Genomic DNA, 17057 nt, shown 5'->3' with positions numbered 1-17057 from the left:
GTTCAAGAAAGGACAAAGGATTTCTGTGATACTCGGCAACTCTCCCATCTCATGTCACAGCAGAGAGAAGTGTTCTGGCTCTACCACTTAGAAATAATTAGAGCCTAGTTTTCAACGGGGTGAGTAGGGAGGTTACATTATGTATGAATTTTACCTCAGCAGAAAATGGAGGGTGTGACAAGACAGCTGGAATACAGGAGGAGGTCGATCTGATCGGGCTTAGCCCCATGGGACTAGAGCGTCTTTTTTTTTTTTTTATTAAAAAAATATTTTTTAATGTCTTATTTATTTCTGAGAGAGAGAGACAATGTGAGCAGGGGAGGGGCAGAGAGAGTCAGAGATAAAGACTCCAAAGCAGGCTCCAGGCTCTGAGCTGTCAGCACAGAGCCTGACGTGGAGCTGGAGCCCATGAACCATGAGATCACGACCTGAGCCGAAGTTGTACGCTTAACCGACTGAGCCACCCAGATGCCCCTAGAAGCATCATTAAAATAAACACTCAAAAGAAAACTCTAGTCTTTCCAAAAAGATTTTATTAATTAAAATTTTAGGATAAAGGAATTTTTAAAAAATAACTATGATATTTTAAAAAAAACGATTGGGTATTCGATGTTTTTGATTAGACAAAACTTGAACCTGAAGAACAGATTGTGTAAAGTAGCTCGGGATACAAGAGGGAAAAGAAGGTGGGCACCTACTCTGTATATAGGGCCAGGGGCTTGACCACTGACTTTTTGAACAAAAAGCAAACTGCACTCAAAGTCTGTCTGTGAGACTAATTGATGACATCACAGGGCCACTCTTCCAGAAGAGCGCTTTCACACTGGCGTGGCCCACAAATACCTTCTATGGCAACCTGTGTGAGAACGGAGTGAGATCTAGGACATTCAGATCCAATGCAAGTTCATAAAGGCTTGGCACTAAGTGAAACTTTAATCTATGCAGTATTTAAAAATAATTGAGAATTGTGACAACTTAAATGGCTTCTGGGAGGTGTTATCTTAAGATCTAAAGAAGGGATGGAGGTCTTGGAGGGAGCAGATCTACTTACCTCTACTTTGTAGTACAGTCCACAAAGGCCAACAGCCCGTGAAGGGAAGAGGAACGGACATTCATCCCTTGTAACACCCTCAGGAATAGCATTCTTGGGAGTCTTACAAGATATAATTCAAAACCGCCAGTTAAATTCTAATGGCCGTGTGCTTCCCTGGCAATGATGTTCCTCTCAGAAGTAAAATCACAAAAGGGACTGCGCTCTGAAAAGAAATGTGAGGCTGAGTCCCAGGCACTCAGAGTGTGGATGCCGCCTCTTCAACCCCGGGACAGAACTTGTGGCCCCGTGTGCAGCCTTCCAGCCTCCCCTACATGAAACACAAATCATGTAATGTGTCCTTGGAAAAACCCACAGTGGAGCGTGAGAACCTTCTGGGGCCGGGAGTTCTTGTCCGTCAGTACCCTAATACAGTCAGATAATCTCAACATCCCGAAATATCCTTTGACTTGTTCTTTCTCTGATATCTTGTGTCCTTGGGATCAAAGCCTCTTTCACTGGCACCAAATAATGCCCAGTGAGGGGTTTTGGCCATATAATCCTTTGCGCTGAAATCTGCTGATCCACCGCTGTCTTCATATTCCTGCACGAGCTCCTGGAAGCGGTTATAATCAATCCACGTCCACCATTCTCCATCAATCTTAAACTGAGAAGAAAAAGCATAGTTAGGTCAGAAACGTGAACATCCTTAAAAATAGCAAATAAATGTTTTAAACATTCAAAAATAAGCCTGCTCTCTTTCTCCCTATCAAGTTATAGAAAATTCTTTCATGCTCCAGATATGGTTTCCGTATCAAAGTGGAATGAGTTTCTTTTCCCCTGGGGCTGCTGCCAGGCTGGACTTGGACGGCCCAACGGCTGAAGACAGAAGATATCCTGAGCAAACCACAAGAGACTCTTAACGCCAGAGAACAAACTGAGGGTCAATGGTGGGAGGTGGGAAGGGGGGGACAGGCTAGCTGTGTGATGGGCATTGAGGAGGGCACTTGGGATGGGCACTGGGTATTGTATGTAAGTGATCAATCACTGAATTCTACTCCTGAAACCATACTGCACTGTATATGAACTAGAATTTAAATAAAAATTTGAAAAGAAAAAAAACACATCCTGGAATTCAAAGTCAAGTTTATCGTCAGCAGTCTCACTAAAAGAAGGTTAATTACATTTTTTTTGACATTATCATGCGTTAATGGAGAAGCTAATTGTAATTCCTGTTGTTGCCACTTTTGATTTGGTATGAATTTTCTTGGTTGTGTTAGTGGCACCTAGTGGAATCCATTTTATTATTAAACTTGGCTTGGAGTTATTAGTGAGGCTTTTAATCAATGACTTCTAATTCTGAAACACCAACGAAATGATTCAAACTGGCTTGTTTAACCTAACATGGATACAATATCTCATTAGCAGAAAGCCCTGTTAAGAATTTCAATTCAATAAAGGGGAAATAATCCAATTTGTACTCTTTTAAGAAAATCGCTTCTCAAAAGTCCCTGTAGAATAATGACCAGAAATGAAGGAAACAGGAAATAAACTGACGAAAGCTCTGAAAGAATTACTAATTGAACTGTGAAGGCTTTTGACTCAAAGCATCTATTTGGCACTCATTTGTGTAAGCAGATAATACATGATACTTGATTTATAAATGGACAAATCATTTTAAGCTGCTACCTTCTCAAAAACTCTGATTATAAATCCAAGGAAGTAACAATTTTGGGTTCTAGCTCAGAAAAATATGGAAAATGTAGTTTCCTGGATTCAGAATACTATTAAAATATGTTGGATTTCAAGGACATCTGATTTTTTTACCCAACAGCTAAGAGGTTTCTGGTGGACAAAAATTATCAAATAAATGGAAAAGTTGTCTACCTATGAATCATGAGAAATTTTCTTCTAATATGACCTTTCTTTGAAATGGTGCCCCAGGGGCCTCTCTGAACTCTACAACCCAAGATACAAAATCCACATCTCCCCATCAGTTTCTCTCCCAAGACAGACTGCTCGCGAATGTTCTCTGCTGCCCAGGAAAACAGTCAGTCATCCCTGAGTACAGAGCCTCAGAACTCAGAGTCAAAGGTGCCCCTCCCTTCCCTGGCCCCTCACATCCAGAAGACGTCAGGCCCCATGGATTCGTCCTTAGCAGCCTGCCTGCCTTCCTTCCTCCATCCCTCCCTCTTCCTCTCTCTCTCTCTCTCTTTTAATAAAGAGGTGTTTATTATTTTCTCTATTTATTTTGAGAAAGCGAGAGAAAGCAGAGGAGGGGCAGAGAGGAGATAGAGAGAACCCCAAGCAGGCTCTATGCTATCAGCACAGAGCCCAATGCGGGGCTCGAACTCATGAACTGTGAGATCATGACCTGAGCTGAAACCAAGAGTCGGACGCTTAACCGACTGAGCCCCCCGGATGCCCCCCGCAGCAGCATTTTGTCTCTGGAGAGACTCCTTTAAAAAGATGAACACAATAGAACCTCACAGCATCTGAAAGTCTGAGAGGAGATACAGGTGGCAGAGAGTTTGAAAGTTGATTTAGCTTAAGAATACAGACGTCTAGACAAGAAAACAATAAGATAAATAATAACACCAAGGAAAGCAAAACGTATCCTGGATACAAACAGCAATCACAGGAGACTGCACTGCTCAGCAGTGAACCGTGTCCATGTGGTCAAACAACGCCTAAAACTACTGTATACGTACATTGCAAAGGTGGGAGAGCAGGAGAGGGCAAGAGCAAAGGTAAGGGAGAGCTTCATCTCATCCTCCACAGTATATATAAAGAGACAACAAGAAAAAACATGAATAGCAGCAATATTAAGTATGTTATTTAGAGAGGTGAAGACAAATCCCTAAGTAATCAACCAAAAGCGGAAAGGGGCTGTTGGTTGAGAGGAGGGAAAGGAGGTATGTTTGAGGAAAATACAAGGAGCTGCTGAATTTGGTAATAAACTCTGACTTCTTAAACTATGTGGAATTCTGATAAAACTAAGGAACAAAATTAAAAATAGTAGTGAGCAATCTACCGAAGCAAGGGAAGAGTATATTAACAAGCCGAGCCAACAAAATAGGGTAGGGGAAAGGGGAAGACCTGTGCGACGATGGAAGCAACCACTACTCAGGAAGCACCCTCCTGTGCACTAAGCACTCTGTTTGCTTCTCTAGCAGATATAATGCACTCAACAAAACTTATGTGGTTGGAGGCCCATCTTTAAAATGGGTGGGGTGCGCCTGGGTGGCTCAGTTGGTACAGCATGTGACTCCTGGTCACTCGTGAGTTCAAGCCCCATGATGGGTGTGGAGTCTACTTAAAAAAATAAATAGGGGTGCCTGGGTGGCTCAGTTGGGTAAGGGGCCAGACTCTTGGTTTCAGTTCAGGTCATGATCTCACGGTCTGTGAGTTCAAGTCCCACATTGGGCTCTGTCCTCACAGCGGGGAGCCTGCTTGGGATCTTCTGTCTCCCTCTGCCCCTCCCCACTTGTGTAAGCACACATTCTCTCTCTTTCCTCCCTCTCTCTCTCTCTCCCTCCCTCTGTCTCAACAGTAAATGTTAAAAGAAAAACAAAGACGAAAAAGCTAAGTAACAAATCTGTCAAAGTCCCCACCCTCTGTAAGTAGACAGAGCCACATTTCACATTTGTGGGTGTTCAAGAGCCTATGGTCATTATATGATCGCACACTGTTAGCTGTGGAACTGGAAAATAACAGAACTAATAATAACCATTGTATCTTTCAAGTATTTTGGAGTGCAAAGAGATTGTTCTCACCCTTGGATTTATTCAAGTATAATATTTCTAAGTTAACTCCTTCTTTTAACCGATCTAAAAGCTAAAGAAAATAATCTGTATATCCCAAATTCTTCATGTCCTTCAACCTTCCTCAGCGCAGTCTCAACAATGAGCACACTGAGGAGAAGCCTGCTGTCTATTAATGATTCCTCTACCCAAGTACAGCATAATAGAGGCTGTCTGTTCCAAGGCTAATGCAGGGGAACCATGAGATTTATATGCAGACCTCTCAAGTCAGCCTGCTCTGCCTTTGATTGGTTCTGTTTTATTTACACAGCCTTCGTCCCTTCTGGCAAAATAATAATTAAACAAATAAAACTGCCATAGTGAGAGATATTCTTCCCATTATCTTAACTGGTTCCTAATAGTACAGGCAGTATAGGTGAGCACATTGCTACTTTTTTTATAGATGAAAACTGACTTCCCATTAGTTTCACAGTATCTTCCACACAGAAAGTCTGTATAGAGGATCCATAGCTACTTCAAACTCCAAATGTCACAGACGAAAATTCTTACCACTTGGCCTGTCAATCTCATGCTTCTCAACCATGCTGTGCTGAAGTGATTCCAGCTTTTAAATGATAAATACTCTGTAGCAACTGGGAAAGTTCTAATCACTCAAAGCCATCGTATTTCTACATATCTAAGAACTAAAAATAGGGAGGAAGATAAAAAATAAAAAAATAAATAAAAATAAGGAGGAAGTCCTGCATGAGTTGAAAAAGAGCAAGTCAAGAGCTATTTATTAATATCACGATTGGAGACCACTGGAAATAGTCTTTGCAAATATTCTTCCACATGCTACTGTAGTATTCTTTATGGAAAAGTCAAATGATCAGCACCTTTAGGAAAGAGCCTTTATTAGAAGCCTGTAACAGGCGAGGTCCCATTCCAGAAGCTTCGTATCTGTCACTTAACTCAGCCATCACAATAACCCTGTAAACAGAGTTACCACTATTTTTTTCAGATAAGAAAATGAGAAGTGGTGAGGCTGGGCTTTGAAAACAGATATACCACAACAAAGTTCAGGAGTCCCCCAGACCACCCCCACTTTTGTCACCAATTATAAATGTAGGGGTTCCCAAGACCACCTTCAGTGTGACCATTCACTAGGAGGACCCACAGAAGTCACTGAACACTGAATACTCAGTATGGTTTACTACAGCATAAGGACACAGATGAAAATCAGCCTAAGGAAGAGGCACATGGGACATGGTTGAGGGAAGTTCCAAGCCGGGAGCTTCCAGTTGTCCTCTGTCACTCGAGTAGTGGTCAGAGCTAATGGCACCCATCAATGATGTGTGAGAATAGGCATGGAGCGCTGCCAAGCTAGGAAGCTCACTTGAGCCTCGAGGTCCAGAGTTCTCCCAGGGCTCAGTCACCTACTCAGCCGATTGCTGAGTCGTTGACTTTAGTTTCCAGCTCCTCTGAAGGTCAAGCAAACAGAGTGTAGTCCAAAGCCTCCACTCTAAATCACATGCCTAGTGTAGACTCCCTAGTGTGACCCGAGGCCCCCAGATAAACAAAGACACTCTGACCAGAGAGGACATTCATTGCAAGAGCTTGAAAATCACCTCTTAAAAGCTGAGGGCAACGATCAGCCCTGTCTTTGGGTAAAATTACAGCCGGAACTCAAAGTTCACGTACAATGGATGAAGTAGAAAAATACAAAAATAAAAAAGAACACTAACAACAAAAAAAGACTCCTACATTTCATTTGAATTTTCACACTCCTAAGGAGGGCTCTTACATGATCTTAGTGTTAGTTCTTTTTGTTTGTTTGTTTGTTTGTTTATTAAGAGAGGGAGGGGCAGAGAGAGAGGGAGAAAGAGAATCCGAAGCAGCCCCCACATTATCAGTGCAGAGCCTGATGCAGGGCTCAAACCCATGAGCCGTGAAATCATGACGTGAGCTGAGATCAAGAGCTGGAACTTAACTGATGGAGCCCCTCAGGTGCCCCAGAATCAGCTATTTTCTTGATCTGGGAACACAGATCAAGAGTGCAAAGTAGTACTTCTTGAACTTCCCAGATTCATGGATTTTGTTCTTGACTATCCTAGCAATGACTGCGTCGTTTGTTCTGTGGGTGAGAGGAGGCACAGGTCACACAGACTCCCCAGTACACCTGACTGCCTGCGACAGCGGAGTCCCGAGCAGAGTCGCCTCCTTTTCCTGGGTTTGCTGGTGACAAGTGGAATTCTCATGGAACCACTTTGAGAAGCAAGACTACAACAATGCGACTGAATTCTAGATACATCCAAGTGCAATTAAAAAGCTTTTAAATCTGGAAACTCAATTTCTGGAATTTCTATCTTAATCTACAGTTTTGTTGGAATAGAACTAAGTCCTCTCAGCCAGGTCACCAAAATGCCAGTTTTCTCTGACATTTCTCTGCATGTAATTACTGGGAGCAACCAGGCCTCTCACAAGCATGAGCTCCACATGTATCACAGGAGGTAAAATATTCTGTCAGGAGGTTTTGTTAGGAAAACACTGCACAAAACCTAAATGGAGACACACGAGTCCCTTCCTCCTCCAAGAGAGGAGGGCTCAGGGAGGTGACGCCTCTTCCTTCCCTCCCTCTACAGACTGCAAGTTTATATGTCTAAGAGAAAGGCCTCCGTGATCAATACTGAATTTTGCAGAAGGCCTCAAATCCGGCAAAAGCTTTCCCAGAGCTGGCCTTGAAGGAGGTCCCCGGGACTGCTTCTCAGCAAGCTGGGAGGCGACCTGTGTGGTTTTCAATGGATATCTGCCTCTGTTTCCCTATCTTGTGATGGCTCAGTAGCATTTGAGAGACGGCATGATGTCATGGTCAAAGTAGGCTTTGTATTTTGAAACATCTGGGACTGGATTCTAACTCTGCTTGTATTCTCTTAGCCTGAGGTTTCTCCTTTATCTGGAAAAATAATATTTATAACACATCATATTTTTATAAGAATTAAATGAATTAATGCATGTGTAGCATTATCAAAGTGAACTTAATAACTGTTATTGGTTGTTAAGTTTATCAGCAGACATCAAACTAAGGAATGACACCCAGACAGCTCATCAGCGATGAACAGTTCTAGAAAATGATGCTGGAAGACAAAAGAATAATATCTGTAAAATGTTAGGAGGAAATACCTTCACTTAGAGTTATCCACTCTGATAATCTAATGCTCATGAGAGAAAGTAAAATAAAGACATTTCAGGGGGGACAAAGACTGAGTTTACTACTCTAAGCGAAAAGGAAATTGCACCCAGCAGAAAGAATGGATGCAAGAAACAAAGGGGAATCTAGAGAGAGTGGGATTTACATGGATCCATCAACACAAGCATTAACTGCACAAAAGAGTACTGGGAAGACCTTGTATTGTGCTGAAGGAGGATGGTGACATTGATTAACTTTAAACTAGGTATAAATTTCAAAATATAGGAGTACAAGATTCTGAGTAGATGGTAGAGTAGAAGAAGCATCAGGAATCCTTCTTCCCACCCACAGGATGCCCAGCAGGCTCAGTTGGTAGAACTTATGACTCTTGACTTTGGGGTTGTGAGTTCAAGCCCCATGTTGGATGTACAGATCACTTGAAAAGAAAAATAATAAAAATTTTAAAAAGGCATCTGTCTTGCTCGGTCAGAAGAGCATGCAACTCTTGATCTCAGGGTTGAGTTCAAGCCCCACAATGGGTGGAGAGATTACTTAAATAAATAAATAAGTCTTTAAAAAAAAAGATCCTTCTTCTCACCCAGACAAAAATTGTACCGGCAGAATCTGTCTGATGTAACTATTTTGGAACTCTGGAGTCTAGTGAAGGCTGGCAACTTTCAAGGAAAGGTTTGGACTGTAAAGTATGGTTAATTTCAGCCAATTTCAACTTGGATGGTGGTAGCTACCCACCCCCCAGGGCACACCCCCACAGCAGGCAACTGTGACCTGTTCTTGGGACAGCTTTCGTGCAGCCTGTAGGAGACAGGGTGGGCAGTAAGGACCCTGTCCTCCAAACACTGGAGACCTGTTCTCTGTTGCCTGCTGCTTCTAATCAGATACAGTGGCAGCCATCGGTGCCCCTCCCCTTCCTACTGAAGGGACTTCCAGGGGATATAAATGGCCAGTGGCCCCCTACCCCTTCCACTTTTCTCTTTTTCCCCTTTTGGGAGACAGACATTAAAGACTGGAAGATTCAAAAGTGGCAACAGATGGGTGGAAATTAGAAAGTAACCACATAGTCCCAGGGAAAGATGCAAGAATAAATTTAAATTACTGTTATATCTTTAGGATATTAGATGCAATCCCCATAGCCCACAAAGAAAAAGCCATAGAATATAAGCAGAAGGAAATGGGAAAGGAATTAAAATGTTTCAATACAAAACAAACAAACAACAACAACAACAACCCAACTAAACACAAAGGGAAAGAGGAATGCAGGCAATGAGGGACAAAGAAGCTCTAAGACATAGGGAAAACAAATAGTAAAATGACATAAGTCCCTTTTTATCAGTAATTATTTTAAATGTAAATGGATTAAACTCTCCACTAAAAAAAAAAAAACAACTCAAAGAGATTGACAGAATGGATTAAACACACACACACACACACACACACACACACACACACACACGACAATATGCTCTCTATAAGAGCCTTACTTTACTTTATATCCAAAGACACACACAGGTTGAAAACAAAAGGACAGAAAAAGATATTCCATTCAAACAGTAACCAAAAGAGAGCAGGACTGGCTATAGTAATATCACACAAAATAAACTTCAAGTTAAAAGGTTATAAGACAGAAAGAGAGACAAATAAACAATTTATATTAATTAAAGGTTCAATACAGCAAGACACAGTAATTATAAATATCTGTATATCTGGTATCAGATCATCAAAATACTGGAGCAGATATTGGTTGAACTGAAGGGAGGAACAGACAGCTCTACCATAATTGGAGAGTTCAGCACCCCATTCTCAATAATGGATAAAACAACGAGATAGAAGGAAACAAAGGACTTGATCAACACAATAAATCAACTGGATCTAACAGAACATTCTGCCCAACAACACAAAATATACATTCTTCTCAAAGCTTCACTGGACATCTTCTAGGACAGACTGCATGTTACACCACAAATGAAGTCTAAATAGATTTTAAGAGATAGACATCATATAAAGTATTTTCTCTCATCATAATGGGATGAGGCTAAATATCAGTAACAAAAGGAAAACTACAAAATGCATGCGTTTGTGGAAGTTAAACAACACACTCCTAAACAACCAATGGATCAAAGAAGAAATCATAATGGAAATTAGCAAATACATAAGAGACTAAGTGAAAATGAAAACACAATATACCAAAACTTCTGGGACACAGCAAAAGCAGCAGTGAGAGGAAAATTTATAGCTATAAATGTTTTCTTTAAAAAAGGAGAAAGATCTCAAATTAACAACCTAACTTTATAACTTCAGGAACAAGAAAAACAACAAATTAAGCCAAAAGGGAGTAAAAGAATGGAAATAATAATGGTTAGTGCAGAGATGAAAGAGAGTAGAAAAATAGGAAATAAAGCACTGAAACCAAAATCTGGTTCTTCAAAGAGACCAGCAAAATTGACAAACCTTTAGCTAGACTAAGAAAAAAAGACTCAAATTACTAAACTTAGAGATAAAAGTAGGGACATTACTACTGATTCTACAGAAATAAGAAGGATTATGAAAAATTAGTATGAATGTACACCAACAATCTATATGAAAGGAACAGATTCCTAAAAACACAAAACCTACCAAGACTAAATCACAAAGATACAGAAAATATGAATAGGCCAATAATTAGTACGGAGACTGAACCAGTAACAAAAAATCTCCCCTCCTCCCCCAAAAAAGCCCTGGACTTGATGGCTTCACTGCTGCATTCTATTAAACTTTAAAGAACTAATATCAATCTTTCCCAAACTTTTCCAACAACTGAAGAGGAGGGAACACTTTCTAACTCAGACTACGAAGTAAGCCTTCTAAAGCCAGATAAAGATACTAACAATAGGGACACCTGGGTGGCTCAGTTGGTTAAGCATCCAGCTTTGGCTCAGGTCATGATCTCATGGCTTGTGGGTTCGAGCCCCATGTCGGGCTCTGTGCTGACAGCTAGCTCAGAGCCTGGAGTCTGCTTCCGATTCTGTATCTCCTTCTCTCTCTGACAGTCCCCTGCTCACACTGTCTCTCTCTCTTAGAAATAAATAAAACATTTAAAAAAAAGGATACTAACAATAAACAAATAAGTAAATAAATAAAAATAAAAAGGATGCATCAATATTCCTTATGAGCATGATGCAAAAATCCTCAACAATATAATATCAAAGCAAACTCAGAAGCATATAAAAGGATCATACACCAGGGACACGTGGGGGGCTCAGTCGGTTAAACGTCTCACTCTGGATTTCAGCTCAGGTCATGATCTCACGGCCCGTGGGTTGGAGCCCCGTGTAGGGCTCTGTACTGACAGTGCAGAGCCATTTGGGATTCTCTCTCTCCCTCTCTCTCAAAATAAATAAACTTAAAAAAAAAAAAAAAACCTCCCCAAACCTAGTAAGATTTACTACTAGAAAGCAAAGATGGTTCAACACAGGAAAATCAATATAATACACCACAGCAACAGAACGAAGGGGGGAAAAAAAACACATGATCATCTCAATTGATGCAGAAAAAGCATTTGACAAATTTTAACATTCTTTCATGATAAAAAACTTAACAAACTAGGAATTGAAGGAAACTACACGGACATAAAAAAAGCTACGTGGACATAATAAAACTACATGGACATCATAAAAGCTACATATATATATAATCAACTGTATATATATATATATATATATATATACAGTTTTATATATATATATATATATATAAAATCAACAACTGTAGGGGCACCTGGGTGGCTCAGTCAGTTAAGTGTCTGACTTTAGCTCAGGTCATGATCTCATTGTTCATGGGTTAGAGCCCCATGTCAGGCTCTGTGTTGATAACTCAGAGCCTGGAACCTGCTTCAGATTCTGTGTCTTCCTCTCTCTCTCTGTGACTTCCTTCCTCTCTCTCTGACTATCCCCTACTCGTGCTCTGTCTGCCTCTCTCAAAAATAAATAAACATTAAAAATTAAAAAAAAACAACAACTGTAAACATCAGACTCAGTGGTGAAAGACTGAAAGCTCTTCCTCTAAGAACAGTTAACAAAGCAAGGATGCCTGCTTTCACCATTTCCATTCATCATACTACTGGAAGTCCTAGCCAGAGCAATTGGGCAAGAAAAATAAGTAAAAGGCATCCAAGTAAGGAAGGAAGAAGTAAAATTATCTCTGTTTGCAGATGATATGATCTTATATGTAGATGTGCCTTTTCTTGAAAATGTGGCACTTACTTGAGATTGAACCAAGTGGTGGTAGATGCTTGAGCTAAGTTGGGGTTACAGCAGCCATACCAGGGGATATGAAAACTGAAGAAGCAAAAGAAGCCAGGAAAAAAGGAAAAAGAGACACAGCTGGTCAGAAAGGCTGACAGATGAATGGATATGAGTAGTGGCTTGACAACTTCTTGTTCCAGACAGATTCACTAGTGAACTCAATCAACCATTTAAGGAAGAAATAACACCAATCCTCACTATCTATTCCAGAAAACAGAGGCAGAGAAAACACTTCTTAACTCATTCTAAGAGACCAGCATTGCCCTAATATCACAATGAGATAAAAACTTTACAAGAAAGGAAAACTACTAAACAGTAACTGTGATGAATGTATATGTAAAAAAAATCAACAAAGTATTAGTAAGTCAAATCTAACAATGTATAAAAAAAATTATACATCATGACCAATAAAACCAGTAAAACCATGGATTTATTCAGGTATGGCAAGGCTGGTTCAACATTTGAAAATCAATTAATGTAACACATCACATCAATAGGCTAAAAAAGAGAACTATAATCAATCATACCAATAATTGCAGAGAAAGTATTTGACCAAATCAATTTATGATTAAAAACTCTCAGCAGGGGCGCCTGGGTGGCTTAGTCGGTTAAGCGTCCGACTTTCGCTTAGGTCATGATCTCGCGGTTCGTGGGTTCGAGCCCCGCGTCGGGCTCTGTGCTGACTGCCAGCTCAGAACCTGGAGCCTGTTTCAGTCTGTGACACCCTCTCTCTCTGACCCTCCCCTCCTCACGCTGTCTCTCTCTCTCTCTCTCTCTCTCTCTCTCCTAGAAATAAATAAAAACATTAAAAAAAAAAATTTAAAAACTCTCAGCAAACCAGAAATAGAGGGAAATGTCTTCAACCTGATACATAGCTACCAAAAAACCTACAGTGAACATCATACTTAAGTGAGAGACCAGTTGCTTTCCCACTAAAATCAGAATCAAAGCAAGAATGTCACCTTTCACCATTTCTATTCAACATCATATGGAAATACTAGCCAATACAATAAGACTAAAAATGGAAATAAAAAAGATATACAGATTGGAAAGAAAGAGATACATAGATGACATGATTAATCGATGTAGAAAAATCCTAAGAATCAACAGTAACCAAATACCCTTCTGGAACTAATAAGGGATTATAGCATGGTTGAGAGATACGAGGTAGTACATAAAATCCCACTGCCTTCTCATATGCCAGCAATGAACAAGTGGAATTTGAAATTAAAAACACAGTACCATGCTCATTAGCATCAAAAAATGAAACAGTTATGTAAAAATCTAATGAAATAATGTATAGGATCTATATGAAAAAAGTCATGGGAGATCGAAATAAAAAAAGAGCTACTTCATATTCATGGACTGGAAGAGGTCAATTTTTCCTAGCTTAATCTGGAGATTCAACTCACTCCCAAACAAAATCCTAGTAAGTTAGTTTACAGGTATTAACAAATGGATTCTAAAGTTTTTATGAAAGGCAAAGACCTAGAATAGCCAACCAAAGAAGCCAGCCAAGAAGATGAACAAGTTGGAGGACTGACACCACCCAGTTTCAAGACGTGCAATAAAGCTAACAGAAATCAAGATTGTGTAGTATCGGTGAAAGAATGGATATATAGATGGATGTAACAATATAAAGTCCAGAAATAGACCCACACAAATGTAGTCTACTGATCTTTGAAAAAGGAAGAAGGGCATTTAGATGGAGAAAGAACAATCTTTCCAACAAATGGTACTTTGACAACTTGACATCCGCATGCAAAACAAACAACAAAATCTAGATATAAATCTTACAGTTTTCAAAACAGTTCTTAGACCCAAACATAAAATATAAAACTCTAAAACTTCTAGAAGATAACATAGGATGAAATCTAGCATCACCCATGAAAGAAGAAGTTGATAAGCCAGATTTTATTAATTAAAAATGTTTGCTCTCAGAAAGGTGCAGTTAAGAGAATGAAAAGTCATAGGCCAGAAGCAAATATTTGCAAAACACATCTGGTAAATGGCAAGTATCCAAAATATGTAAAGATTTCTTAAAACTCAACAATAAGAAAATAACCAACCCAACTTAAAAATGAGCAAAACATCTGAACAGACACCTCACCAAAGAAAATGTACCGATAGATGGCAAATAAACCTTCAAAAAGATGCTCCTCTTTTTATGACATTGCATGATGACACATGGTTTTCAAAACCCATACAGCTTTCTAGCACAAATACTGACCCTTAAGGTATGAAAATTTAAAAAAATCATTTAGGAGGTCAAGGGTCTCAGGAAGAGGTGCAGACTGCGTGTGAGAATCTAACTACACTACAGATGTATGAAATAACTTCACTGAAGTGGAGAAAGAGCAAAAGGTGCTGACCTAAATAATTCTGGAAATGAGTGGAGCCTCGAAGACTAGAGGCAAAAGGAACTACACACGAGCACTGTATTCTTGGGTTAAAAGTTCTGATATTACTATACATGTATATTGGAACGGAACAATTAAGTACACAGATGACTGATATTAGGAGCTAGATTTCTCACTGTTAGAGGGGGAGTTTACAAATAAGTAAAAGGAGGAGCCTAGAGTGAGTTATGTTATCAATGGACTAGAGTTTGAGATATCAGTATGTTTAGCTTAATCTAGACACAAATGGTTACAGGTAGAAATATTTACAGACACGTGTATTTACAAAGGCTAGAATATACATACAATGCCTTTGCTCTGTTACACCTTTTAGAAGAAATAACACCCTAGTCAGAAACAAGCACACCTTCACCCAGATCTTGGTTCCTAACACCATTCTTCAATAAAAAGAACCAGGGCTCCTGAAGAAATGACTGATTCTAGGACTGGAGCAGGAAAAATACAAGATGAGCCTGGAGCATCTTGTAGTGCCAGAAAGTAAGGAAGTGCTCCAAACAAAAACAAATAAAACCCCCAACCCTGATGGGGGTATGTTAAAAGAGCAAAAGAGGCAAATGGAAGAGATTACAGTGGCCAGGGCTAGAACACTTTGAGCAACAAAGGAAATTAGGTACAATTGGATTATAACCCAAAGCATAAAATTAATACCATAAATCCATTGTTATAAACATGATTGAATACCTTAATAAATGGGAAGAAGAGACAAACCTATTTATGTCACCCTCAAGGATGTGGAGCATAATCCTCACTCCTTACATATGGGCTGTAGATAAGCGACTTCTTTCCAAGGAGTCATGTACAGAAGGGGAGAGGGGAAAAGTAATTTAACAGTGGAGAAAGCTGACAGACACTGCCTTGGCTTGCTGACCAAGGTCAACATCACTAGTTACAAACCATGTTGGCAGGATGCATCCCTGATATAATATGATATTATCTCTGTGGTCTTCCTCCTAAAAACCCACAACCCAAGTCTTATGAGAAAAAATTTCAGTAGTGGTGCATCCTATAAAATACTTCATGAGCACTTCTCAAAGTTGTCAAAGTTATCAAAACCAAGGGAAGTCTAAGAAACTTCCATAGACAAGAGGAGCCAAAGAGACATGACAATGAAATGTAATACAGTATATTATCCTGGATGGGATCTGAGAACAGAAAAAGGATGTTAGGTAAAACCTAAGGAAATCTAAATAAACTATGGACTTTAGCTAGTAATGTAGCAAAATTGGTTCATTAATTGTAACATACGTACTATACCAGTGAAAGATGTTAATAACAGGAAAAATCCAGGGTCCAGGGGAAATCTTTATACTATCTTACCAATTTTGCTGTAAATCCCAATCCATATGTACTAAGACATAAAGTCTATTTATTTAAAAAAAAAAAAAAAAAAGGAAGGAATTACATTTTAAAGCAATGCTTTGTGGATTTCTGGAAGCTGTACATATGACCTACTACTTGGTTTCCACTGGTGGTGATCCACTATAATAGGATATCACCAATAAGCAGAGAGGAAGGAATTCACTGTTTCTGAACTAAAATCATCAAAGTGTATTGGATTCATCATGGTCTCATTAGTGTGCAGACTGACAGGTCCAAGGTTACATTTGAGCTGCTAATGAAAACACAGAAGCAGACGGGGGACTGCACCTCCTTGTCCTACCTGCTCCTTCCACAGCTCACAGGCAGGTCCACCCTCCTGAGTAGACTGTTTCCAGTGTGTGGCTGTACTTCTCTCTTTGTCCCTCAAGCTCGGCTTTAGAACCTAAATATGCTGACTTAACTTGAGTCTGTTTTCTTTGACTTGTTCAAAGTCAAAGAAACTCATTGAACTTTCTACCCACCCATTAAAGAAACAGCCTCTTATCAAGAGCAGAAACACCTTTATAAAGAGTCTAAACATCACCTTTAAATGATAAAACTGTTCAGCGGCTGGGTGGCTCAGTCTTTTTTTTTTTTAATGTTTATTTTTGAGAGGGGGGGCGGAGAATGAGTGGGGGAGGGGCAGAGCATCCAAGGCAGCCTCTATGGCAACAGCAGAAAGCCCAATACCAGGCTCAAATTCACGAACCAAAAGATCATGACCTGAGCTGAAGCCTGAGGCTCAAGCCGTCCAGGCACCCAAAGCAGCCGACTTGATTTTGGCTCAGGTCATGATCTAAATGATTTGCCCCACATGGGCTCAGTGCAGAGAGCGCTGCTTGGGATTTTCTCCTCTCTCTCTGCCTCCCCTCCACTCGTATGCTCTCTCTTTCAAAATAAATAAATGCACTATTAAACAAAAATGACGAAACTGTTCTACAGAGATGTGAAAAAAATAATCCACTAACAATTATGAAATGCTTTGTATGTGGAATAGCATATGGCAATAACAAGATCACT

The 17057-nt window shown here is 39.9% G+C and overlaps 1 protein-coding gene across 1 annotated transcript in view; it reads right to left on the bottom strand.

The window, feature by feature from the left end:
* Window positions 1–907: 907 nt before the first annotated feature.
* Window positions 908–17057, bottom strand: part of LOC120235688 (S-adenosyl-L-methionine-dependent tRNA 4-demethylwyosine synthase TYW1) — a 201939-nt gene continuing 185789 nt past the window's right edge. The window contains exon 16 of the mRNA XM_039238105.1: window positions 908–1697. Within this exon, the coding sequence (XP_039094036.1) occupies window positions 1476–1697 (222 nt within the window). The 3' untranslated portion in view covers window positions 908–1475. The remainder of the gene's footprint in view (window positions 1698–17057) is intronic.

This window comes from Hyaena hyaena, unplaced genomic scaffold, assembly GCF_003009895.1.
Source record: "Hyaena hyaena isolate Hyena2069 unplaced genomic scaffold, ASM300989v1 scaffold_135, whole genome shotgun sequence".
Classification (NCBI taxonomy): domain Eukaryota; kingdom Metazoa; phylum Chordata; class Mammalia; order Carnivora; family Hyaenidae; genus Hyaena; species Hyaena hyaena.
Note: the sequence above shows the minus strand (reverse complement) of the source record. Positions and strands in the feature narration are given on the sequence as shown.